Below are 27,095 nucleotides of genomic sequence, written 5' to 3'. Positions count from 1 at the left end.
TGAACAAAGTTGGAGAACTTATCTACATGATTTGAAGACTTACTATAAAGCTACCATGCAAAGCAGAACGTTAGTGGTTATAGCAAAAGAACAGATCAATGGATAAGAAAGTTCAAGAGGAAATGTATGTGTAGGACCAAGTGATTTTTAACAAAAGTGCAAAGTAATTCAGTAGGGAAGCAGACTGTCTTTTCAACAAAATTTGTGTGTGAAAAAATGAACCTCAGTCTCTATCTTATCCTGTATACACAGTAAACACAAAGTAGACCATAGAAACAAATGCAAAAACCAAAAACATATCTTCTAGAAATAGTTTGGAGGAGACAATATTCATGATATTAGGGTAGGCAAAGATTTCTTAGAGAGAAGTCAGTGCACTAACTAGTAAATCAACATATAGAAATTGATCACTGTGATGTTGAGCACTTTTTCTTGTACCCATTAGCTCTTTGAATATCTTCTTCATGAAAATTTCTGTTATTTGCAGGTATTTTTTTATATTAAGTTGCTCCTTACATATTGAGATACTATATCTATCTATCTATCTATCTATCTATCTATCTATCTATCTATCTATCTGGTACAATTAAACCATAGGAATCACAATATGTAAGGAAAACTAAACTGTACATATATGGTTTGCAAATATTTCCTTTCATTTCATAGCTTCCTTTCTCATTCAGCTGATTGTTTCATTTTTTTGTGTGTGTAGAAACCTTTTAATTTGATGTAATTCCACTTGCTTATTTTTGTCCTTATCGTCTTTGATTTTGGAGTCATACTAAAAAAAAAAAAAAAAATCATTGCCAGGAGCAATATCAAGGAATCAAGAACTCAAGAAGATTTTGCCTAGTTTTCTTCTGGGTGTTTTACAGTTTTAAATGTTTTCAAACATTTCAAGTTAATTTTTGTAAGCGATTTAAGACAAGGGTTTCATTTCTTCCTTTCTTTTGTGGATATGCAATTTTCCCAGTACCATTTATTAAAGAGTATCCTTTCTGGAGAGAATCCTCTTTACATCTTTGTGGAAGATTAGTTGATCAGTTGACTATATGTGTGGATTTGCTTCTGGGCTTTCTATCCTGTCCATTGACTATTTTGATTACTAATATAATATATTTTGAAATCAAGGAGTGTGACCCATATCTGTAATCCCTGATACTCAGGAGGCTAAGGTAGGAGAATGAATGGCAAGTTCAAGGCCAGCCTTGAGTACTTGGTGAGACCCAGACTCAAAATAAAAAATAAAAGGGCTGGGAGTTTAACTCAGTGGTGAAGTTCTTCTAGGTTCAATCCCCAGTACTACCCCCAAATATTTTTTGATACTTTCATCTTTGTTCCTCCTCCAGAGCACCTCAACTATTTGGGATCTTTTGTGGTACCAAACATATTTTATAATTATTTTTTCAATTTCTGTGAAAAATTTTATTGGAATTTTGATGGGAAGTGCATTGAAATTTGTGTATTACTTAGGGTATATGGACATGTTTATAATATCAGTTCTTCCAACCCAAGAGCATTATTTGTGTTTTTGATGTTATTACAAATAAGATTGCTTTGAAATTGCTATTTCAGGTTGTTCATCATTAGTGTATAGAAACACAACTGTTTTTTGTATATTGATCCTGCAACTTTACTGAATTCTTTTGTCAATTCTAACAGATTTTTTGGTGTCATCTTTGATGTTTTCTACATAAAAGATTATATCATCTGCAAACAGACAAAATTTTTCTTATTCCCTTATGATGTTTCTTTTCTTTTTCTTTTTCTTATATAATTGCTCTGGCTAGGCCTTCCAATATTATTTGCAGTAGAGGTGGAAAGTGAGCACCCTTGTCTAGTTTCTGATCTTAGAGGAAAAACTTTCAGATGATTATAATATGAACTGTGGGTTTGTCATAAATGGGTTATATTATGTTGATGTGCAATCCTTCTGTACCTATTTTCTTGACAGGTTTATTATGAAATGATGTTGTATTTTTCCAGATGCCTTTTCTATATTGATTGAGATAAACATATTGGATTTTATCCTTTATTTGATCAGTGTGGTGCATCACATTCATTGTGTTTTCCTTATGGTGAAACATCCTTGTACTCTAGTAATAAATTATGCTTGATCATTGTGTATGATTCTTTTATTTTGCTGTTAAATTATATCTGCTATTATGTTGATGAGGATTTTTGCATCTGTGTTTATCAGGATACTTGACAGTAATTTTCCTTTCTTAGAGCCTCCTTGTCTGGCCTTTTTATCAGGGTAATTCTAGCCTCATAATTAATTTAGAAGTGCTATTTCCTCATCATTTTTAAGAAGATTTTGAGAAGGATTAGTATTATTTTTCTTCAAATGTTAATTTCCCTCATGAAGCCATCTGGTCATGGGATTATTATGGGAGATTTTGATTACTAATTCAATCTCTTTATTATTTCTAGTTCTGTTTTAGGCTTTCTTTTCCTTCTTAATTTAGTCCTGAAATGTTGTATTTTTTAGGAATTTATTTCTTTGAGGTTATTTAAGCTGTTGGCATATAATTATTTGTAGTGGTTTCATGATCCTTAATGATTCTTTGATATCAATTATAATGTCTCCTCTTTAATTTCTAATTTTATTTGGGTCCTCTTTCTTAGATTTGTTATTTTGTTTATCTTTTCAAAGTAAATCAGCTCCTAGATTTGTTGATCTTTTCTATTATTTTTCTAGACTCTCTTTAATTTATTTCTATTCTGATCATCATTATTTCCTTTCTTCTGCTAATTTTGGCTTAGTTTATTCTTCCTTTTTCGAGTTCCCCGAAGTACAATGTTAGACTGTTTATTTTAAATGGTATTTTTTCTTAATGAAGGTGTTCATCATTACTACAAATGTCCTTCTTAGTGCAGCCTCTATTGTACCCCATAAATTTTGGTATGTTGTATTTCTATTTTCAGCTGTCTCACAATATTTTTGATTTCCCATTGATTTGTTATTTGATTCATTGGTTTCTCAGGAATGAGTTGTTTAATTTTGACATTTTGAATTTTCCAATCATCTCCTGTTGTTAATTCTCTCCTGTTTTTATACCATTATGATCAGAAAAGATACTTGATATGATTTTTGATCTCCTTAAACTTATTCAAAATTGTTCTTTGACCTAACATAATCTACTCTGGAGAATGTAATATGTGTTCTTGAAATACCTTGCATCCTCCTGCTGTTAGGTGGAGTGTTCTGGGTATGTCTGTGAGATCCATTTAGCCTTATAAATTTCAATTCCAATGTTCCCTTACTGGCTTTTCTGTCTGGATGATATATCTATTATTGAAATCAAAGCATAGAAATCTTTTACTGTTATTATACTACTGTTTATTATGTCTTCATACCTGTTAATATTTTCTGAACATATGTAGATGCTCCAATGTTGGCTACAAATATATTTACAATTGTTACATTTCTTGATGAATTTACCACTTCAACAAAATGACCTTATTTGTCTCTTGTTCCATTTCTTTAAGTGAAAGCGTATTTTCTTTAACTCTGCCCTGTTTTAGTTATGATATGCATGAAAACTTTTTGAGCTTATATGTATACTTAAAGCAAAGTGACTTTTTGATAGGGACCATACAGTCGAGTCTTCTAGTTTTTTTAAAATCCAGTCCATTACTCTGTATTTTATGTTTGGAGAAATTAATTTATTTCCATTTAAAGTAGCTAGTGATTGACAGGGTCCTACCATTGTTGACTTATTTTCTAATTCTTGTGTGGGTCCTTGTGCCCTTTTTTTCTTCCCTTGCTTTCTTTATAATTTAGTAATTTTCCATAGTGCTATGTTTTATTTTCTCTTTCTTTTTTTGGTGTAACTACCATCAGTTTTTAATTCATCATTACAAAGAGACTTAGAAAAATATTTCATAATTATAACAGTCTATTTTAAGTAATAACTTAACTTCAACCACATACCCAAACTATGTTTCTACTCTTTCTACCACACACAATGTGAGTTTTGATATCACAATTTATATCTTTTCATACTGTGTATCTGTTAAGAAATCATTGTGCCAGGTACAGTGGCACACACCTGTAATCCCAGAGACTTGGAAGCTGAGGCAGCAACTTAGTGAGGCCCTAAGCAACTTAGGGAGACCCTCTCTTAAAATGAAAAATAACAAAAGGGCTGGGGATGTGGTTAGGTGCCCCTGGGTGCAACACCTGTCACCCAAAACCAAAGTTATTGTACCTATATTTGTATTTCATACTTTTAACTTTTAAATTAAAGTTAAATGATTTACTCAGTACCATTACCGTATCAGAGAATTCTTAATTCAACTATATAATTTCCATTGTCAGTAAGTTTTATATTGTCATATTAATAATTACCCTGCTTTCCTTTCAGATTAAAGACTCCATTTAATATTTCTTATAAGGAAAGTCTAGTGCTGATAAACTCCTTTAGCATTTCTTTGGGAAATGCTTTATATCTCCACAATTTCTGGATGATTTTCTGGCCAAATATTCCTGGTGGGAAATTCCATCATCATCATTATTATTATTTTAAACTCTTACTTTTAAGTGCTGGGGATCAAATCCACATGTTAGGAATGTACTCTACCACTGAGATACATCCCCAGTCATATTATTATTATTTTAGTACTTTGAATATATTATGTTACTCTCTCATAACCTGCAATGTCTCTGCTGAGAAATCTGCTGATAGACTTTTGCAGATTTTCTTGCTTATGAGATGAATTTCTTTTCTCTTGATGCTTTAAAAAAATCTCCATTTTATCTACAAAACCTTTAAAGAAGAGCTCATTCCAATACTCCTCAAAGTATTCCATGAAATAGAAGAGGAGGGAACCCTCCCAAACTCATTCTATGAAGCCAATATTACCCTGATACCTAAACCAGACAGAGACACATTGAGGAAAGAAAATTTCAGACCAATATCCTTAATGAACATCGATGCAAAAATTCTCAACAAAATCTTAGCAAATTGCATACAAAAATGTATTAAAAAGACAGTGCACCACGATCAAGTGGGTTTTATCCCAGGGATGCAAGGTTGGTTCAACATCAGGAAATCAATAAATGTAATTCACCATGTCAATAGACTTAAAGTCAAGAATCACATGATTATTTTGATAGATGCAGAAAAAGCATTTGATAAAATACAGCATCCCTTCATGCTCAAAACACTGGAAAAAATAGGGATAGTGGGAACATTCCTTAACATTGTAAAGGCCATCTATGCTAAGCCCATGGCCAATATCATTCTAAATAGTGAAAATCTGAAAGTATTCCCCCTAAAAACTGGAACAAGGCAGGGATGCCCTCTTTCACCACTTCTATTCAATAGCATCCTTGAAACTCTAGCCAGAGTAATTAGACAGACCAAAGAAATTAAAGGGATACGAATAGGAAAAGAAGAACTCAAACTATCCCTATTTGCTGATGATATGATTATATACTTAGAGGAACCAGGAAATTCCACCAGAAAACTTTTAGAACTCATAAGTGAATTCAGTAAAGTAGCAGGATATAAGATCAATGCACATAAATCTAATGCACTTTTATACATAAGTGATGAATCTTCAGAAAGAGAAGTTAGGAAAACTACCCCATTCACAATAGCTTCGGAAAAAATAAAATACTTGGGAATCAATCTAACAAAAGAGGTGAAATATCTCTACAATGAGAACAACAGAACACTAAAGAAAGAAATTATAGAAAACCTTAGAAGATGGAAAGATCTCCCATGTTCTTGGATAAGAAGAATTAATATTGTCAAAATGGCCATACTACCAAAAGTGCTATACAGATTCAATGCAATTCCAATTAAAATCCCAAAGACGTACCTTACAGAAATAGAGCAAGCAATCATGAAATTCATCTGGAAGAAAAAGAAACCCAGAATAGCTAAAGCAATCCTTAGCAGGAAGAGTGACGCAGGGGATATCGCAATACCACATCTTCAACTCTACAACAAAGCAATAGTAACAAAAATGGCATGGTATTGGCACCAAAATAGACAGGAAGATCAATGGTACAGAACTGAGGACATGGACACAAACTCAAATAAATACAATGTTCTCATACTAGACAAAGGGGCCAAAAATATGCAATGGAGAAAAGATAGCCTCTTCAACAAATGGTGCTGGGAAAACTGGGAATCCATATGCAACAGAATGAAACTAAACCCCTATCTCTCACCCTGCACAAAACTCAACTCACAATGGATCAAGGACCTTGAAATCAGACAAGAGACCCTTCATCTTATAGAAGAAAAAGAAGGTCCACATCTTCAACTTATTGGCTTAGGATCAGACTTCCTTAACAGGACTCACATAGCACAAGAAATAAAAGCAAGAATCAATAACTGGGACAGATTCAAACTAAATAGCTTTCTCTCAGCAAAGGAAACTATCAGCAATGCGAAGAAAGAGCCTACAGAGTGGGAGAAAATCTTTGCCACTCATACTTCAGATAGAGCACTAATTTCCAGAATATATAAAGAACTCAAAAAACTCTACAGCAAGAATACAAATAACCCAATCAACAAATGGACTAAGGAAATGAACAGACACTTCACAGAAGAAGATCCAAGAGCAATCAACAAACATATGAAAAACTGTTCAACATCTTTAGTAATAAGAGAAATGCAAATCAAAAGTACACTAAGATTCCATCTCACCCTAATTAGAATGGCGATTATCAAGAATACTAGGAACAATAGGTGTTGGAGAGGATGTGGGGGAAAAGGTACACTCATACATTGCCAGTGGGGCTGCAAATTAGTGCAGCCACTCTGGAAAGCAGTGTGGAGATTCCTTAGAAAACTTGGAATGGAACCACCATTTGACCCAACTATCCCATTCCTCAGCCTATACTCAAAGGACTTAAAATCAGTGTGCTACAGAGATACAGCCACAACAATGTGCATAGCTGCTCAGTTTACAATAGCCAGATTGTGGAACCAACCTAGATGCCCTTCAATTGATGAATGGATAAAGAAACTGTGGTATATATATACCATGGAATATTACTCAGCCATAAAGAAGAATAAAATTATGGCATTTGCAGGCAAATGGATGCAGTTGGAGAATATCATGCTAAGTGAGATAAGCCAATCTGAAAAAACCAAAGGATGAATGATCTCACTGATAAGCGGATGATGACACATATAGGGGGTGGGAAGGGGGCAAGAATGGAGGAAGGAGGATCTCTATAGAGCGATAAGAGGAGTGGGAGAAAAAAAATAATAGAATGAATCAAAAACTATTACCCTAGGTAAATGTATGATTACACAAATGGTATGCCTCTACTTCATGTACAGAGAAACAAGATGTATCCCAATTGTTTACAATAAAAATGAATTTAAAAAAAGACAATGGAGGCAGTTTTATCTGAACAAACTGGAATAAGTTCCCTTTTGTTTTGCAAAAAAAGGAATGATAAGATTTTGAAGAATGCTTCTCATTGTGGTTATAACAAACTGACCACCTTGTCTGACTTCTCCTGATCACTGGCTTTCAAGAAATTTTTCTCTGCAGCAAGTTTCCTTCATTAGATCTTATTGGATATATTTTGACCACAGGAAGTATCAAGGAAAACACAGGAAAACTTTCTGCTCCTTATAGGATTATTTTGTTTTGGGGCGGAATATTCTTGTAGTATTTTCTTAAGGTTTTTTCACAGAACACTTATTTGATTTTTAAAACACCCACAGACTAGGTGGAAAGAATTCATGACTCTGGTAAACATTTATCAGAAGGTAAAACCTGATCCTGCTGTACCATAGCCAACCCAGGTACTGTCCTGAAGAGTGAACATGTAAAATACTACAGACATCTAAACAGAATCTCTGCTGAGTACCTCTGAATTCCATGAGTGTGTGTCATAGCCAGAGTTGCCTCTGCTTCCGGGTTGGTTGAATGCACGCTGGGAGCTCTGCACCTTTAGTGTTACCTGTATGTCCAGTGAAAAAATATACTGGGACCTCAGGAGAAGTGCCTCTGCAGAGAGTTTGCTTATCTGAAAGATGTAGATTTTATCTTTAATAAAGAAGTGGGTGATCCAAGTTAAAAAAAATCTCCATTTTATTTTTGACAGTTTTATTATCACGTATCTCTTGGTGAAGACCTCTTTCGGTGAAATCTGTGTGGGGATCTAAGAGTTTCATGTACCTGGATGTTCATATCCTTTCCCATCTTTTTTCAACCATTATTTCTTTAAGTAAGTTTTCTGCTCCTTTCTCTATCTCTTCTCCTTCAAAAATCCTAATGCAAATATTTCTTCACTTGATGATGTTTCATAATTCACATAAATTTTCTTCACTCTCTTTCATCCCATTCTTTTTTTTTTTAACCCCTCTGACAGGACAATTTTAAATGACTTATTTTCAAGTTTCAGAGTTTTCCTTCTACTTGGTCAATTCTGCTGTTGATATTCTCTATCACATTTTTCATTTCATTCATTATATTCTTCAGTTCTGAAAGTTCTATTTGGTTCTTTTCATTATTTCTGTTTTTTGAACTTCTAATTTTGTTCATGAGTTATTTTCCTAATTTATTAGATTACCTATTTGTGTTCTCAGAGTTCATTGAACTTTCTTAAAACAATTATTTTCAATCCTTTGCCCAGACATTCATATATCTCCATTTCTCTTTGGTCAGTTACTAGAAAAATTATTGTATTCCTTTTGTGGTGTTTGTTTCCTTGATTTTACATGTTTCTTGTAGCCTTGCACGGAAATCTGTGTATATGGTGGTCACTGCTTCCAGACTTTATGGACTAGTTTTAGTAGGGAAAGAACTTCACCTGCAGTTGTGTATAAGGGTCCCAAATGACTAGAGTGCCACAATCTAGCTCCAGGTAAAGCACAAAATTGAAGACTTTATATGAGTGTATCTGCTATGGTCAATATCAGAAAAGATCATAAGGGTCTTCAATAGCCAAAGCTGCAAGTATCTACAGGAAGGCAGGGGAGGCCATTAGGGATTTCCTAATCTCTTTTTTTCTCTTAAAGAGGATTCTGTGGCCGAGAAGATTCCTCTTGGAGGTAGCTCTGGGTCATAGGTGAACTCACAGTGGTAGTAGCACTGGTGCCTGATGAACAAGTGGGTACCCACAGAGTAGCAATGAAACTGTGGTCTGAAATGTGGGTGCTTATAGATCATTATCAATTCTGGAGTCTGAGGCCCTGGCTAACTTGCAGTGGAGAAGTTCTGATGCTTGAGATGCATGCATATGCTGAACATCCATGTACCTAGAGTCCAAATACAGATGTGTGCAGAGACATAGTGGCTTTTGGATCCAGGGCACTGAGCAGCCTGCAGTAACAGTGGCTCTGGTGCCTGAGATGTGGGTGCATGTGGAGCAGATGCAGGGTCAGGTGTGGAATACTGGCAATGTAGAGTGACCACAGAGTGGTATTGGAAGTGCAAGTGTATAAAGAGCAGCCATGGCTCTGGATCCATGGGCACGTTTGGGGGTGGAGGCAAGGATGGCAGTATTGGTCCCAGAATGCTGCAATAGCACACCTTTCCAAGGTATGTACAGCGGTGTCTCCTTTTCTGAAGCTTTCCATCATCACTCCACAGTGGTGATAGCCATTGATCACCTCAGTGGCAAAAGCTTCTGGTGTTTTCTGTGGAGGGTTAGCATCAAGAAACACTATGGGATCTTCCACACAGTGAGCCACTGTGTACCATGATAGCATCCACCCAGTGGCTAATACAAATAGTTCCACCCTTCTTTATCCCTAACTATCTTCAGATAGCACTTCATTGATATCCTCAATAACCCTTTCAGTGAAATTGTTCTCCATTTTTTTCTTCTCTGTGTTGTTGGTGTAGGTAATTAACTGGACTTTTGAGAACTTTCTATTTTTAAACATAGATCATTGTTGTTTCTTTGGGGAAGGATGAAGGCTGGCATCTCCTACTTTTGCCTTCTAGTTGATTTCACTCCTAATCAACCTATTTTAGAGTCAACTGATAAGTAACTCTATCTTCATTTGCAAATTTCCTTTTACCATGTAACATAATGTCATGATGGGAGCCATTTTAATATTATACCTACCACAAGAAGATAAATGAATGACCAGTAAACCCATAAAAACACGTGCTCAAACCCATGAAAACACAGCTCATAGTGAGTGCTTATAACAGAGGTCCAAATTAAAATCAGGATCAAGAACCAGTCTATACTTACATTCAATAGAAGGATTAAATCACAAAAATAAAACAATGAAGCCAAAAATCTTAAATATTGGTAAGACTATGGAGAAACGGGAACTGTCACATTTCTGGAGGAAATACAAAAGGTTTCTATTGCTTTGGACATCATTTTGGAATTTCTATAATGTTAAATGTGTAAATACCATATGTCCCAGATAATCTACAGATTGAAATTTATTCAAGAGAAAAGAAAATCTATGTGTATAAGGCTGTTCATTGAAGCTTTATTAATTGTTTCCCAAAAATGGAAATAACCCAAATGGATATAGAACTTGGATGTATAAAAATTGTGGTACACTTAATGCACTGAAATTCTTCTCAATAATAAAAGAAATATACTAGTGATACATGCATGACATGAATTAATCTAAAAATTATTATGCTTACATAAAAAAGCAAGACACAAAAGATTATGTACTACATGACCACATTCATGTGACATTTGTGAGCTGACCTCTAACAATAAACCTCAGATTAATAATTAACCTAGGTGGGCAATGGTTAGATAGACTAGTAAGAGGTATATGGGTTTCCTGGGGAGATAGAAATATTTTATATCTTTGGGGGTCATGGTTATGTCAACACACTTTGAATTTTACACATATGATGAATGTTTTTATTTTATAAAAATTTGGCTTAATGAAGTTGATTTAAAATAATTGTATATTTCCAACAGAAGCAAGGATGTTTTATCTTTTGTATTATTTAACACTGTTGTTGAATTTAAAGAAGTACAAATAAGCTGTGAGTATTTGAAAGGGGAAAGGAAATGTATCACTATTTGCAGAAAAAAGTAGAATTTTCTGCAAAGTCAAGGTAACAGGTCTTATTGAGAAAACTTAGTAAAGTGTTAGGATACAAGATAAATAATCTATTAGAAAGTATAAATAAATAGTATGAAAAATTAAATATGAAAATAAAAGTATGAAATTTATATGATCATTCTTTATAAGAAATGTATTTATAAATTTAATTTTGAGATAAAAAAGAAGTCTTAAATTGGAAATCACATTTCTGACAGAAAGACAACACTAAAAACACGGCAATTCTTTACAAATGCTATTTCTTAAATTTAATAAAATTCCAATAACATAACAAAATAAGAGTAGCTGAGAAAAATTTAAAGAATAAGATGTGGACTGGTACTACCAGAATTAAAATATACAAAAATACTTTAAAGCTAAAATAATCAAATCAGTCGAATCATAGTAATAGAATTTTAAAAATTGAAAAACAGATCAATTGAAGAAAATAAGTAGCCTAGAAACAGATTTATTAAAATTGATTATGTGGATATGACAAAGATGTTATTACACATCAAGACAGAAGAAAAATATTCTTAGTAATGGTGTTGGTATAACAGGTAGAATATTAACTTAGATTCTCAACACATGGCATATGCAAAATAAAGTCCAGAATCAAATTTTAAGAAAACCTTTGACAAATACTAATGGAGGTTATTAACTAAATTAGCTCTGGAATATATTGCAATGGTAAAAAGTAACAGATTTGTCTGTGTAAACTTTCCCTTAGAAAGAAATGCCTGAAAGCATAAACTCTGGAGGTCTTTGGCTGGCCTATGTGTAGAGCATGTGTGTATGCTCTAAGAGGTCGTTACAGAATGAAGGAAACAATTGTTTGTTTTTTTAAAAGACTTAGCCACTATCATTGTTTTAAAATGACATATTGGGGAAAACATTTGTCATATATATGGAGCAGAAATAAAATACTTTTTTATTAAAAGTTTAATAGAAGGAATACAAAGATTAATGAAGAGCTGAAAAAATGTTGACTTCGTGACCAAAATTGTATTTTATCTATCTAATTATAAGATTTTTTGTGGAGGGTACCAGGGATTGAACCCAGAGAGGCTTAACCTAGTCCATCTATTTTTTATTTTTTTATTTTGAGACAGGGTCTAGCTAGGTTGCTGAGGCTGGCTTTGAGCTTGTGGTCCTCCTGCGTCAGCCTCTGGAGCTGCTGTGATTACAGGCCTGTGCCACCACATCTGGCAAATTACTGAGATTATTTTTTTTAAAGTAAAAATACTCAATGCTGTTTGGGTGTAAAATGTAGTTAAGTCATCTCACACAGTTGGGAGGAGTTAATACAAACGGTTTAGAAAAGTCCATAGCCTTAAAAATAGTTACCACTTTTTATATTGTAATTACTCTTCAGAGAATGTATCCTCAAGAAATTACCTGCTAGAAAGAAAGTTACACAAAATGTTCATCATAAGATCACAGATAGTGAAAATTTGGAATTATATGTCCGACAAATGAAAATGCTATTTAAATTGTGGCACAACCACACAATGGAATATTATACAACCATTTTAATTATTTCTATAAAGATTTTAAAGTACCATTGTAAGAAAATTATTTTAAAAGATGCTGTGAGGAGACAAAATTATGTTGTAAAGCAAATAATACAAATATGCATAGAAAGAAGCAGAATAATAGTAATGTACTCATTAATGTTTACTGAAGCGGCAGGGGCTCTGCGATGTGCAGTATGATCTCGTATACACTCACATCAAACCTATAAGACACATGTACCATTATTTGTCTCGTTGTACAAAAAAGGAAACTCATAAACAGAATTGTCTAAAGTCACTGAGCAGGATTTGAATCAAGCAGGGGTGGGCTGCCTCGTCCATGTGCTTAATCAATGTACTATAACGCCTGTGTTTGCTAAAATAAAACAAAGTATTTTCAGTAGTTTTATGGTTGGGAAAGGCTCATTAGTCTCTCATACTTTCCCACTTCTTCCAAAGTTTCTACAATAAGCATGTTTTCTTATTATTATGAATGACCTTAATAATATTCATTTTAAAAAATAAACTTCATTTTGTGTAGTCACACTGAATCCGTGCTTTGGGATTATCTGCAACCCTTCTTTCCCGTTCTCCCTCATATGCCCTGGAGAGATTCTGGTGCCTCTTCTGACTTGTGCGCGGGCTCTCCCGGGATTTCATCCACAGTACCCGGGTCCCCGCTGTTGAGCCAATCTTTTCTCCCTGCGCCCGCGTCGCGGCAAAGAGCTCCACCGTGCAGTTATCTGGCCTTCAAAGGCCGCAGGACCAGTCTTCCGGATCCTCCCGGGTGCAGCCTCTAAGTGACTAGCAGGCCCCTAGCGGCGGCAGGTTCTGGTCACCGACGCTGGCCACTGCAAGCACTCACCCGGGAACGCAGCGACCTTCCGGGGAGAGAGGCGCCAGCGGGGAAATCCCCTGGGGCTTGCAGGACTGCCCATAAGGTCCGCCAGGCCGGTGGCCACCAGGGTGTAGGGTTGTGGTCCCGGGACCAATGCCCCTCGGGGATCGCGCGGGAGCCTCGGAGGCACCAGCCCGCCTGGCTGACCGTCCTTGATTAGATTAGGACAGTTGCTGAAAACGATAATTATTTCAAGTTGATTCAAAACTGGCCTTTGAGAAAATCGAGTGTTAATTGAAAAGTTGTCCGTTTCAAACTTCGCAGCTTGGCGGAAGTTATGGAGGAGTGATCGTATTTTAAACAGGTTCTCTGGAGAGTTAATTACGTCTCTGGTTGGGAGCAAGAGAACCGGGAGCTGTTCGTGTATCCGTGGGAACCTGTCACGCTCTCGGGGAGCCTGGGCAAGGGTCGCCGGTCTGCAGTGCGGTGACCGCTGGGGGGAATAGCCGGGTTTTCCTGGTCACAGGGGAAGCATTCCACTTGAGCCTGCATAGCCGGTGTGACATTCGCAGGCACTTCCACGGCCCGGCAGCGGGGTTTTTTTGTTTTTTTGTTTTTTTGCCTAGAATGAGCCATTCGTTTCCCAGGTCCGTTCGGGGACAAAACGGTCAAACCCCCAAATCCGCTTCCTTAACGTGGCCAATAAAAGGGTGCTTACAGAGTTGAGGGGGAAATACAGGAGAGGACCACGCGTGTTTTGACGTTTGAAAACCCGACTCCGGGGAATCATCGCATCCTTCATTGCAAGTGTCAGTGTTCGATGAAGTCGCGGGGGACGCAGATTGCTTGGTTTTGAAAACTCTTTACCCCGCGCGCCCCAAGTCCGCTGTTCCAGCGCGGAAAGTTGGGCCGAGCGGGGGTAGGGAGGGTCCCCAGTCCCAGGCGATGCGCGCGGGGCTTCTGCCCAGTTTCCTGCCTCGCAGCCGTGGTGTCCGCCCCGGCCCGGAGTAGTTTGTGCAATTTAGAAACTCGATAGGAGGCAGCAGCTGATCTCCCACCACCCTAAAAATAATCTGCTCCGGCGCACTGCGTGCTTCGGCTAGGGGAGGAAAGCTCTGTCATCCGAGTGAGTGAGTCCATGTCTTTTACATAACTCTCATTAAAAAACTTAAGAGTAATGATAAGCTGTAGATTTTGATCTATTATTTCTGCAATTTAAAGGCGCCCGCGCTCTGGCAGCGGTTTGCCTTCACCATCGCTATTTCTAGGATTAAGGGACAGGGCCCCGCGTTGGAGAGAGGGGGTGGGGGTCAGGTTTCCAGTTTTACTTACAAAACTGCCGACTCCTACTTAAACCAAATGGAAGCAGGAAACGGTGTTATTAATTTTTTTCTCTTAGACATCTCTGTATTATTCATGAAGTAGCTGTCTCTGCTTAATTTTTGTGACTCTTTGCTTTTTAGGAGTTGTGTTTCCTGGTCTGAAATTTACATCCTAAGACAGTGTAGGAAGTTCGTGTTTCGAAGGTAGCACAAGTGCATCTGTAGGGGTTTGAAGCATCGTCAAGCCCAAGGTATTTATTTATTTATTGCTTTATTTGCTCAGTTTTCATTGCAGTGTCTCAGAAATCTTATCTGCTAAGTGGTTCCAGCATTTCCTTTGATATGCGATAGAACTTCACAGCCCCTGAGGAGTAAATGGGTGGATTCAGACCAGGCAGTAAATCAAAAGTTAGCGGTCATTTTTGTTAGTAAATTTCTTTCTTGGGTCTGTTATAGTTAGCTAGCCAGATAGGTAGCTGGATACATAGCTAGCTAGACATCTAGTTCTTATTTTATGAACCACTGATTGAAAAACTTCAAAGAAGTTATTGTAGCATTTGTTTTTGTAAGTGATCTTTGCCCTGAAAATGCTCTAGATCATAATAAAATCCTAAATTCTTTAAAACGACATGTTTCTCTCAGAGCATAATTTAAATAACAGAAAATGAGTTGTTCTCCATGTGAGAAAGAGAGGTTTCATGTTGAGTTTAGCATGTTTTTCTTTTTCAGGTGTGTTCAGGACTTGAGGTTGTCTGGGATTGTTATTCTATCACAACTGACACTTTGGGCTTGGTGGACAGGAAAATGCTATTTCCACTTAACTGGTAGTCTACTTTCAGAGTAGAGGGCTGACAAAAGTAAATAAGGTACCTGATACTTTAACATGTTTTAAAATTAAATCAGATAACTGTTCTCTTATAGATGAACTAATAGCTCAATTATTATATTCATCAACTCAATCCAAATTTTATAAGTTCTAGGGGTTGTGGGACTTCACTTGAAGTGTTTCAAGGAATAAGAATACCGATGACACTTTTTAACCATGAAATCATGTTAGATCATCAAGAAATATTTTCATAGTTAATGTTTTCTATTTTGTAGACCATCCCTATAATCAAAGTTTCACTTTTGCTCTTTGTCTTTATCCAATCAAGTTCTCCAACCCTATTTATTCACTGTTATTCACTGTTACTTGAATGTCTTTCAGAGGGTTTATACTTATGGGGAAAAATGCACCTTTCCCTGTGACCCCTTTCCTTTCCTCCGTCTTGATAGTAGGGCCTCTGTTAGTGCTTAGCTGAACTTCCTCAGCTTCAGAGGGGGCGGTGCTGAAAGATGTCAGGTGACAGAGTTCAGCCAGCAAGAGCAGTAGTTTATACACACCCGAAGCACTCCCAAGTTAACAGAAACCTGAATGACAATAGGAAATTTAAAAAAGTTAGTTAGCAATCTTGATTGAATAAAATGTCTTTGATAAACACAGTAACTGTTAACGCATCTGCAGTAAGTTGACTACTTCCCTTTTTGTCCATGTTGGGTTGTAATGTGGGCTGATTGTTAGAACATGCCATAGGCCAGTGGGTTTTGGAGAAGGATGCCAAGAGTGAAGGAGAAGGAATAGAGCAGGGAGTAAAAGGACACATGGTAAGAAGTGGTGGGCAGGTTGGGATCCAGGGAAAATGCAGAGTTAGAGATTATGGTAGAAGGAAGAAATCATTCTAAATCTCTTTCAATTAAGAGTGGGTTTAAAGTTTTCCTTTGTCATTTCTACCAACTAAAGGAAGCAGTCTTAAAAATTCCATTACTAGCTGGGTGTTTTAAATTTCTGTTTTTTTCTATCTTTACCAGAAATATATCTAACATACACATATGAATTGTTTCCCTTTTACAGTTATTTGAAGATTTCAAGTCCTTTAAAAATTTTTCATGCCACTTAGAACCATAATAGTTTGTAATAATATACCGAGTATATAACCACATCTTGGGTTTTTAAAAAAACACAACCTTTTTAAAGATGAGACAACATCTTAGCTAGAGAGTACATTGAAGATATTTTCAGAAAAAAAAAAAGGCTTAACAGAAATAATACGTGAAAAGGGATTACATACAATTGCCAGTCTTTCCTTTGTAACAGTCTTTGTTTTCTTCTAGAAAAAAAATATTGTTTGTCCCCAAGACGAAAGTCAATTATCCATGAACGGAAAGAGAGAAAAGGTACTATGTTAATCAAATTTTTGCCAGTCTTTAATAATCTAACTCAGAATCCAGTCTGACATAAATATGAAAAAGTCCACTGAGGTTAAAATCTTAAATTGCTACTTGTTTTAATAAGAATAAATAAGATTATTTCTTTAAAAAGCAGATTGGAGACTGTGTGATGCATTGGAAAGAACAAAGTTTATAAATCAGACAAGTGGGTGTGGATCCTGGATTCCTGCTGGTTGACAAGTTCCTGAACCCATCTGAAACTCAGTATCTTCTGCTATAAAATGCAAATAACACCACTATCCTATAAGATGGTTTTGAGGATGTAAGATAATATATGCAAAGTGCCTGGGATTTAGTATGTTCTAAATAAAAAGAAGGCATTATAAAAGAGGCTTTTGGAATGCTGAATCTCTTGCTGGAATTTCACAGTAGTATATTTTGATTGAGCAGTCCCTGGCTCCTCTACCATCTGCTTCAGTATAGCTATGAGAGACATCCATTTAAAATCTAAGTCTGAGCATGTCACTCCTCTGCTCATATCCCCCCAGTGGCTCCATGTCACTCAGAAAAGAAGCCCAAATCCCAAGAATAATTTACAAAAGCCCTATGTGATTTCCGCCCTCCCTGTTTCTTCTCTAACCTTATCTACTTCTACTCTAATGGAATACAGATTTCCAACTTAAAACTATCTTCTGTTTCAAAACTGGAGTAAAGTGCATTTTATTTAAGAATATTTCTTATTGAGATTTGAGTAGTTTCATTGACCTGTCACTTGAGTTACATTTAATTTATCTTAAGTATTGGAAGTTAATATCCTTCAGAGAGAGATTGATTACTGTTTGCAGCCATGTTGGTCTTTGAGTGATTACTATTTCTTGAGAGTAATAAAGTATTTTAACAAATTGTATCCAGCTAGAGTTGCTTAGCAATCATTTTTTAATGTATGAACATGGAAAACAATCTGATATTGCACCATTTTGAGTTTTCAGTTGTTGGTTTTGTTCTCTCTTTTTGTTATATCACCATTCTTGTTCTTATTTTGGTTATTCAGACATTCCTTTCAAATTGAAATAAAATAGTTTTCTAAAAAATAAATCTGGAGAAAAGGCTTTATGGCAGAATGTATAAGAAATCCTCATGGTGATATTGGCCAAATTATATTGTTATACTGTGAGCAAGTATACATACCATCATTATGTATAACTATAGTGCACCAATAAAAAATGTGGACAAAACAAAAAAGATGTTACTTTGCCATAGTTTTTTATTTTCTGAATTGCAAAAATAAGGGAGATTAATTTTATGCTATAACCCCTTATCTGAGGCCATAATTTTATGACAGAAAATGTAATAATAAGAGGACCTTTTCTTTATTCTGTTTCAGAATAAGCCATAAGAAGAAATGAGTCTTTCATTTTGTGGTAACAACATTTCTTCATATAATATCTATGATGGTGTATTACAAAATCCCTGTTTTGTGGATGCCCTCAACCTAGTCCCTCATGTGTTCCTGTTGTTTATCACTTTTCCAATATTGTTTATTGGTAAGTAATCTAATGTATTATTTTGCCTGATGTTTAAATGTCTTATTAATAGCTGAGATTTGGGATAATGTTCAATTAATTTCAACATGAAAACTGATACGTAAGTTTGTGAGAAAGAAACAAACAGGTATTTTGTGTTTTCCAATGATACATTTTTGGCAGGTGATATGCCACCGGCTAAGCTACAGTCACCTGCCAGCTCAGCAGCAGTACATTTTAGAAAGAGAGATGGTTCCATAAGGTAGATCTAAGGCAATTGTTGAGCACTTGTGCTAGATGAAGGGACTAGGAACTGGGTTAAACAAAGTGCATGCCTCTTGGGAATAGTGTAGTGGAGCAGATGTATCAAGAGAAATGTTGGCACCACATTTTCAGCCCACTTACAGATACAGAGTTAAATTATCCTAGCCATCGACTTGCCAGAACATTGGGTGCTTCTTGGGTCTGGTGGGAAAGATTGCATAGAGTGACCGGTTTGGGGACTTGTAAGAAGTAAACCATCCAAGTTAAAGTAGGAGTGATGAGTCATGGATTAAGTAAGAAGAATAGATGTGGAAACTAGTAATATAATAAGTTAGGGAAATTATGTGTAATTTATGTAAAACAACCAATAGATTCTTTTGCATTTTTAAATTTGTAAAATATTTTGATACATAAAATGATTAATATAATAAACACCCATCAAACCTACCACCACTCATTTAAAGGAATACATCAGTAAGAATAAAAGGGACTCCTCCTGAATACCATTTTCTGATACTTCCCACATCTTATGTCCTTTTCCCTTTCCAAGGTAACCCTATTTTTAATTATTTGGTATTTAATGTTCCCATGCATGATTTTGCCTATAAAGATATGTGAAAAATTTACTGGACAGATTTTTCAAGAAAACTAGCATAATTTAATAATCTGCTTTAAAAAAGGTTTAAAAATAATTTGTGTGCTTTTACTTATTCATTTAGCAAATATTGAGGTGATACCATGTGTTTAACATTCTAACAGAGATCAAAGAATTTCTGTCATATGGTATACACAGAGGCCAGCTTAACTCTTGGTACATTGTTATTTATGTTAAACAAATGTATAGACACTAAATATATTGAGACCAGAGAAGCCATATGTGGAAATACTAGTCATGATTTATGTACCTTAATTTTTAAGGCAGTAAGAATGCCCATTAACCAAAAGTAGAAAATGAATATTTTCACTGCAAGTTTACAATTAAACATTCATTTCTGACATCCAGTTAGCTTCTTGAGGACTGTGACATTCCTTTTTTTTTTATTTTTATTTTTTATCCTTAACATCCAGCACAGAGGCTGGCAAAAGATATTTAAATAGCAAGGAATTGGAGTGAACCTTGGCAAAGGGAAATAGAGAAAGATGCAGAATGCTTATTTATGACTGGTTACTTGAGTTACTGAGAGATCATATATTAGTCTCAAAGAAGTATCAGGTACTAGGAAAGTTAGAGTGTTGTAAAAAAGACACACAACTTTCCTGCAAATGTTTTTAGCATAAATTCTAGTAGAATGTATTAAATGTAACTAACATTCCAGTGATGAAGTACATTTGGAAACAAGTAAGATGTGAATCAATTTTCTTTTCAAAGGATGCTTTAGGGATCCCTTTTGTCAGTACAGAAATTCTTTCCTGCATTATTTCAAGCATAGATCTCCATTTATTCTTGAAGTATGTAGGACTTTTCTGCAGTCAAAAAAAATGAGGCAAAGAGAGACAAAAGGAGACAGAAATGGGGTTCTTTCCTCTAACATCATACATGAGGTGATGTTACTCTGCCTATAGTTTTTTTTGTAAGGAAGTCCACAAAATTTTACTGAAATGTAACTTTGAATTTTTTAATCCAGCGATGAGCTGAGAGTGAACCCATAATGATTTTGATCCTGCTTTGGTTCATATTAATGAATAAAACTTTAGTTTTCTCTGGGAAAAGTCTGAGTAAGCATGGTAAATAGCGGTGGTTCCACTCATAGGTAATCATTTTTCTCATGTTTCAGAGTTGACACAACTAACAAGTCCTACTTTATCATGAAATGTGTCTTTTTTTTCATTTGATCCCCCACAGATTCCATGTTTTTTAAAAGAATGTAGAAACCAAATTTCTTTTGTTGGTTACCATAATTATTGATTTGTTTCCTCTCGAGTGAACAAGGAAGCTGTAAGAATTTCTGATAAACATAAGAAACCATGTTCCTCAGAGTTGGTGTCCCTCCTGAACAATTGTAGAAATTAATTGAAGTTGTGATTTTGCCTAACATAATGGAAACAGACGAGAATTTCCATTGCTGTCCTAGGGAGCACTAAGGTTTCAAAGTCTTTCCTACAGCTTATGATAATGTAAATGATATCCGTGATTATAATTGATCCTCTTGTTTATCTCTTTTTTCCTTTCTTCTCTCTTTTTTGTCAGGGTGGGGGAGCCAAAGCTCAAAAGTGCAAATTCATCATAACACATGGCTTCATTTTCCTGGGCATAACCTGAGATGGATTCTTACTTTTGCTCTCCTATTTGTGCATGTTTGTGAAATAGCAGAAGGCATCGTTTCAGATTCGTAAGTGACTCAACTTACACAATATCAGTACAAGATACCAGTAGGTACATTGACATGTCTAGAAGTGAAGAGCATACCGAGCCAGGCTTAACTTTTGGGGCATAACTCATTAGGGAAAAGAGCTGTCCTCCATCTTATATGATGGTAATGTGTTTCATCTCTATTCTTGGTTTGATGCACGCTTTCTCTGATAACACATATTTTGATCTCTGTAACTTGTGCTCATTCACATGTTTATATTTCTTTGTTCTCTAATCCTGATAGCCCTTGCTGAAAGTTCTGAACTTTTAAATATTTGATGTTTACTTTATCTTTATAAATAGGTATAGGGCTGGGGATGTGGCTGAGTTGGTAGATGTTTGCCTCACAAGTACAAGGGCCTGGGTTCAATCCCCAGCATCACACACACAAAAAAAGGTATAAATAGAAAAATTGCCTATTATTGATATCTAACCATATATAACTGTAATAGCTATATACTTGTATATTACCGTATTTACAAGTTCTCAAGTGTTTCAGCTCCTTCTGTACAGAAGCAAGAGTAGATGAGGCAGGCATTAAAGAACTGCAAGAACCAGTGACAGTAGAGCCATAAATTGAGGCAAAGCCTGAAATGATTTTAAAATCAGGATTTATCAAAAGACCCATTTAAAAAATATTTTTAGTTGTAGGTAGACACAGTATCTTTATTTTATTTTATTTATTTTTTAATGTGATACCCAGTGCCTCACATGTGCTAGGCAAGCGCTCTACCACTGAGGTGCAACCCCAGCCCAAAAAACACCCATTTTTTAAAAGAAATTTTGTCCTCCTTATAAAAAACAGTTTATATTAGGCAATTGGAATAGACTAAATTGTACTTGTAAGCTTGAACATAAGCTGGATAAATATTTTTCTCATCAAATAAAAGAAAATAAACTCAAGTAATAAGGAAATTCTGGTTATGAAATGCTAAATGGTACACCCTAAAGAATTGGTATGAGAAGAGCTTTAAAGTATTTGAAAAGAAAGTCTCAAAAATCATTTTTCTCTTATCTAACATATGTTTATGTTTCTCTGTTGCAGTTAACAAAAAATGAAACTTCTAAGCTTTTGTCACGGAGCCAACTAATTTTTAGTGTTTATGATGGTTCTTTGCACATATGTGCATGTCTTAATTTCTGATAAAAAGAAAAATCAGAGAATCTAATTTATGGTCTTCCTCAAAGCACTTAGAAATTTAATTGGCTATTATCTTATGATAAGCTATTCAAAACCCTTTGGTGTATTTGTATTGACAGAGCCAATTCTAATCTTCACTTATTTACTTCCTGAACATCTAGCTTTGACCCTATATGTTTTTATGTGTATTATGAAATGAATGAAAGATGAGCCTAGTATTTTCTAAAACATTGACATCCTGTGAGAAAGCAGGACTCTTTTTTTCCCAGCCCCACGGTTGATGAGCAGGTTCAGTTAGAGACAGAAAACAGAAGCTGAATTGTTATGAGAATGATGTGTTCTGATGGCAGAAATGTATTTGGTAGTGGTACTGATACCAGAGACCCAGCCTAAAAAGAAATGGGCAAAAATACAACCCAGGTCTTGTTCTACCCTACTTTTTAGCTATTGAGTCCTTCCTTAATCCTTTATGTCCAGGCTTCTTGAAATTATCTTCCAGTGATTTCTTTTTTAAAAAATTTGTTCTAATGACAGTAGAATGCATTTTGGCACATCATACATAAATAGAGTGTAACTTCTCACTTTTCTGGTTGTACATGATGTAGAGTTACACCAGTCATGTAATCATATATGCATATAGGGTAAAAATATCAGATTCATTGTACTATCCTTCCTACTCCCATATTCCCTCCCTTCCCTTTGCTCCCCTCTGTCTAATCCAAAGTACCTCTATTCTTCTTAGCACCCGCCTATCGCATTGTGAATTAGCATCTGCATATCAGAGAAAACATCAGCCTTTGGTTTTTTGGAACTGGCTTATTTCGCTTAGCATATTCTCCAGCTCCATCCATTTACTGGCAAATGCCATAATTTCATTTTCTTTAAGGCTGAGTAATATTCCATTGTGTATTTATACCACAATTTCTTTATCCTTTCATCAGTTCATGGGCACCTAGGTTGGTTCTATAGTTTAGCTATTGTGAATTGAGCTGCTATAAACATTGATGTGACTGCTTCACTGTAGTATGGTGACTTTCAGTCCTTTGGGTATAATCTCTTCCAGTGACTTCTAAACTCAAAAATGTATTTTACCTTTTCTTTTTCTCTGTCCTAGTCTGGAAACTGCTTCTGCAAGAAACCCAGTGAACACAAGTTTCTCATTTTCATAGAACATGAAGGACACCTTGATAAAAACTTTTGCAGTTATCATGACCCACACTGCTTGATCATTCCTTCCTTCTGTTTTGTTTTAACAAAATTTTTATGAGCTATTTTTTACTTAAAATATAACAAATGCTCATTGTAACTTGTGAAGCTATGCAAAAGCTTTCCTAATCAAATCTTTGATTTCCCTTTACTTATGCAATCTCTACATACATGTACCTATAGACAATTTTCTTTCCATGCTTATTAGACACCTTCACATGTCTACACATCCATAGTGAAACTTATTAACTCCCTTTCTCCTGTCTGCTTACCCTCTTATGGTCCCTCTTAGGGGACTTTGACCTCTTGGGCAAACAGTCATTCACCTGGACACCCTAGGATTTGTTTTTTACCTCTCCATCATCATCAGTCTCAAACACCAACACTCTTAAAGTCCTGTTCATTTTAACAACTATCCTCTTCCAGATACATTGTCTTCTCAGTGTGACTGCTGACAAAACTTGAATCAGGCCTTCACCATCAGTACCCTGGCCCCTACTCATTGTTTATTCACTGTTTTTCTTCCTTCCACTTCTTTGCTCCCACCTCAGCCCACATATTGCCTATCAACTCTGTCATCTGCATGAGTGCAGAATGATCTGTTTAAAACACAGATCTGGCCATACAGGGTAGCTGTTAAAGAATTCCAATTTTCTTTAAGGAGATATTCCTGCTCCTTAGCATGACATACAGATCGCTTCATGATACATCTTATCTTAAACTTTCCGTTTGAAGAACATGAAACTACTTAGAATTTTGAACATTTTACACTTAGTTCATATTTCCTATGTATTTGCACATTTTTTTCCTTCTTTTTAAATTACCTGTCTTCCGCTTTTCCGACTGGGACATTTCTTTTTATATTTTAGTCTTCACTGTCAGCCATACCTCTTCAGAAAGGACTTCCTTTCCTTTTCCTGCACTCTTGAACTGGTCACTCTCTTCTCTTGACCATTCATGTACTAATATATTTAAGTAATTTGAGAAAAGTTAAATATTTTACCATGTGGCACTATTGATGCAGATGGAGTTGAAAGCTGTCTACCATGCACATCTGGGATCCTGTCATCTCTACCACACACCTGGAGCTTTTTATTGCCCTCGGAATGAACCCTAGTCTTCTTGCAGTTGTACTGAATTACTTACAATACGCTCTATCACATCTGGACACTCTGTCTGGAACAGTCTTCCTCCCTTCTTCCTCTGGGTGGCAATTCTTCATTTTTAACATCTCAGTTAAGAAATCACTTCCTTCACAAAGCTTTCTCTGTCCCAGACACCAGTATTATGTCCTCAATGTCTCTTCATCTATGTTGCTACTGATATCCCCCAAAGACTCTTTGTGACTGGATTCTGTAGCTCACCTTATTTATTGCTGCATTCCAGAACCTAATACAGTTTCTGGACCAGCAAATGCACATACATTGAATGAACTACTAAGAATGGAGAACTCACTGAAGGCCACAGTGTTTAGGAAAATCGTCAAAGGAAAAAACATAGTTTTCACATGCATTAAGAGTTCCCATTCAGTTGATGATATTTCACTTGCTTTAATCATTGAATTATTCCAGCAGTTCTACCCAGCTGAAATAATTTATATTATATATATATTTATATGTATAATGGTGGTCATATATTTGTTTTGTTGTAAGCATTTTCAGATAACATGTAACTGTGTATATTCATGCCTCTGTGCTAGAATAAATCCTTTCAGCAGAATCATGTCACACAAGATAGTCTCTGCTCACTTATTCTCTTAGCAATTATGATTGCATTCTATATTTTAAATATCTTATAGTTAAATGAGAGTTTTAATAAAAAAATTGTAAACAAAGGAAGAAACTCTGGAGCCGTCATCCTTAGACACTGACCCTGTACCTCTCTCCACAGACGGCGGGAGTCCAGGCATCTTCACCTCTTCATGCCAGCAGTAATGGGATTTGTCGCCACTACGACATCAATAGTGTATTATCATAATATTGAAACATCAAATTTCCCTAAACTACTTTTAGGTAAGTATGATCAGGGTTTTTTTTTTTTTTTTTTTGTGTGTGTGTGTATGTGTGTTTGCCTGGAAAGAGCTATTCATTTTTCTTTTCCTGTACGGTATAGTGGGTGGAGAGTGAGAAGCATGAGAAAAAGCACCATAATTAACTCTCGTGTCCCCAGGACATTGAGTCTCCAATAAATGGCCTTTGTGTCATGTCAGAGTGTGGCAGGAAAAAAGTAGACACATATGTTGGACCTGGGGCTCTCAGGAGTTATACCTAAGAATCAGAGCTCTTATGAAGAGCAGCTGCCCTGTGAATAAGTCTTCTCGTCTAATTCCACATGTTTCTGCCTCTGGCTTGGAGTTCTGTGGCATCTTTCAAAGCTTCCAGCCTTTGTATTGGTGCTGTGGGAATGCCTCATTTCTTGATGCATAGAGATGCACCAGGAGTCTTCCTGCAGCAAGGCATGCTTCACAGCATGCTAAAGAGCTATGCTATCCCAAGAAGCAACCACCTCCAAAGCACAGCTTCTCAAATCTGCATGGTGCCTTAGATTGTGCAGTTAACCTCTCTTACCTTCTTATCCTGTAGAAATCAGAGGCTGTCTAAAATGTTTTTAATTTTATTTTTGCCTTGGATTACAAATAACATAATACCTTCCAATGAGTAGTATTCAATACTCTTTGACTCATCTTTATATTCTGTAGTACCTTCCAGTGAGTTGTATTCAATACTCTTTGACTCATCTTTATATTCTGTAATACTTTCCAATGAGTTGTATTCAATACTCTTTGACTCATCTTTATATTCTGTGATATATATTTTCATGAAGAGAAACTAGATGAAAGTATAGACCATGGATCATGAATAAGCTGCAGGGACCCGTGAACCTCCTAAAGTTGTGGTCAGAATTGTGTGTTGGTATGAATGAATGCTTACAACTTGTTAATGTCCACAGATCTTGTTTGTTATGATTGTTCATGTCCTTAGCCCATTTGTTGATTGGGTTATTTGTATTCTTGCTGTAGAGTTTTCTGAGTTCTTTGTATATTATGGAAATTAGTGCTCTATCTGAAGTATGAGTGGCAAAGATTTTCTACCACTCTGTAGGCTCTCTCTTCACATTGCTGATAGTTTCCTTTGCTGAGAGAAAGCTTTTTAGTTTGAATCTATCCCAGTTATTGATTCTTGCTTTTATTTCTTGTGCTGTGAGTGTCCTGTTAAGGAAGTCTGATCCTAAGCCGACATGTTGAAGATTTGAACCTACTTTTTCTTCTGTAAGATGCAGGGTCTCTGGTTGATTCCAAGGTCCTTAATTCATTTTGAGTTGATTTTTGTGCAGGGTGAGAGATAGGGGTTTACAAGCAATCAACAGATATATGAAAAAATGTTCAACATCTGTAGTAATAAGAGAAATGCAAATCAAAACTACCCTAAGATTCCATTTCACCCCAATTAGAATGGCGATTATCAAGAATACTAGCAACAATAGGTGTTGGCGAGGATGTGGGGAAAAAGGTACACTCATACATTGCTGGTGGGTGCAAATTAATGCAGCCACTCTGGAAAGCAGTGTGGAGATTCCTTAGAAAACTTGGAATGGAACCACCCATTTGACCCAGCTATCCCACTCCTTGGCCTATACCCAAAGGACTTAAAATCAGCATACTACAGAGATACAGTCACAACAATGTTCATAGCTGCTCAATTCACAATACCC

At 35.9% G+C, this 27,095-nt stretch overlaps 1 protein-coding gene across 12 annotated transcripts in view; it reads left to right on the top strand.

The window, feature by feature from the left end:
- Positions 1–13,659: 13,659 nt before the first annotated feature.
- The window catches only part of Abcc9 (ATP binding cassette subfamily C member 9), a 137,471-nt gene continuing 124,035 nt past the window's right edge, over positions 13,660–27,095 (top strand). For 6 of the 12 annotated variants that reach the window (XM_047549224.1, XM_047549221.1, XM_047549214.1 and 3 more), the window contains exons 1-6: positions 14,111–14,496; positions 14,834–14,943; positions 16,844–16,906; positions 18,285–18,444; positions 20,876–21,017; positions 25,275–25,396. In XM_047549224.1, coding sequence (XP_047405180.1) covers positions 18,303–18,444; positions 20,876–21,017; positions 25,275–25,396 — 406 coding nt within the window. In that variant the 5' untranslated portion in view covers positions 14,111–14,496; positions 14,834–14,943; positions 16,844–16,906; positions 18,285–18,302. Of the gene's footprint in view, positions 13,735–14,109; positions 14,501–14,833; positions 14,944–15,421; positions 15,559–16,843; positions 16,907–18,284; positions 18,445–20,875; positions 21,018–25,274; positions 25,397–27,095 lie in introns of those variants that run through there. The other 6 variants (XM_047549219.1, XM_047549217.1, XM_047549218.1 and 3 more) reach the window with 6 other exon arrangements.

This window comes from Sciurus carolinensis, chromosome 4 (genome assembly GCF_902686445.1).
Source record: "Sciurus carolinensis chromosome 4, mSciCar1.2, whole genome shotgun sequence".
Lineage (NCBI taxonomy): Eukaryota > Metazoa > Chordata > Mammalia > Rodentia > Sciuridae > Sciurus > Sciurus carolinensis.
This window is presented reverse-complemented; position numbering and strand designations above follow the sequence as displayed.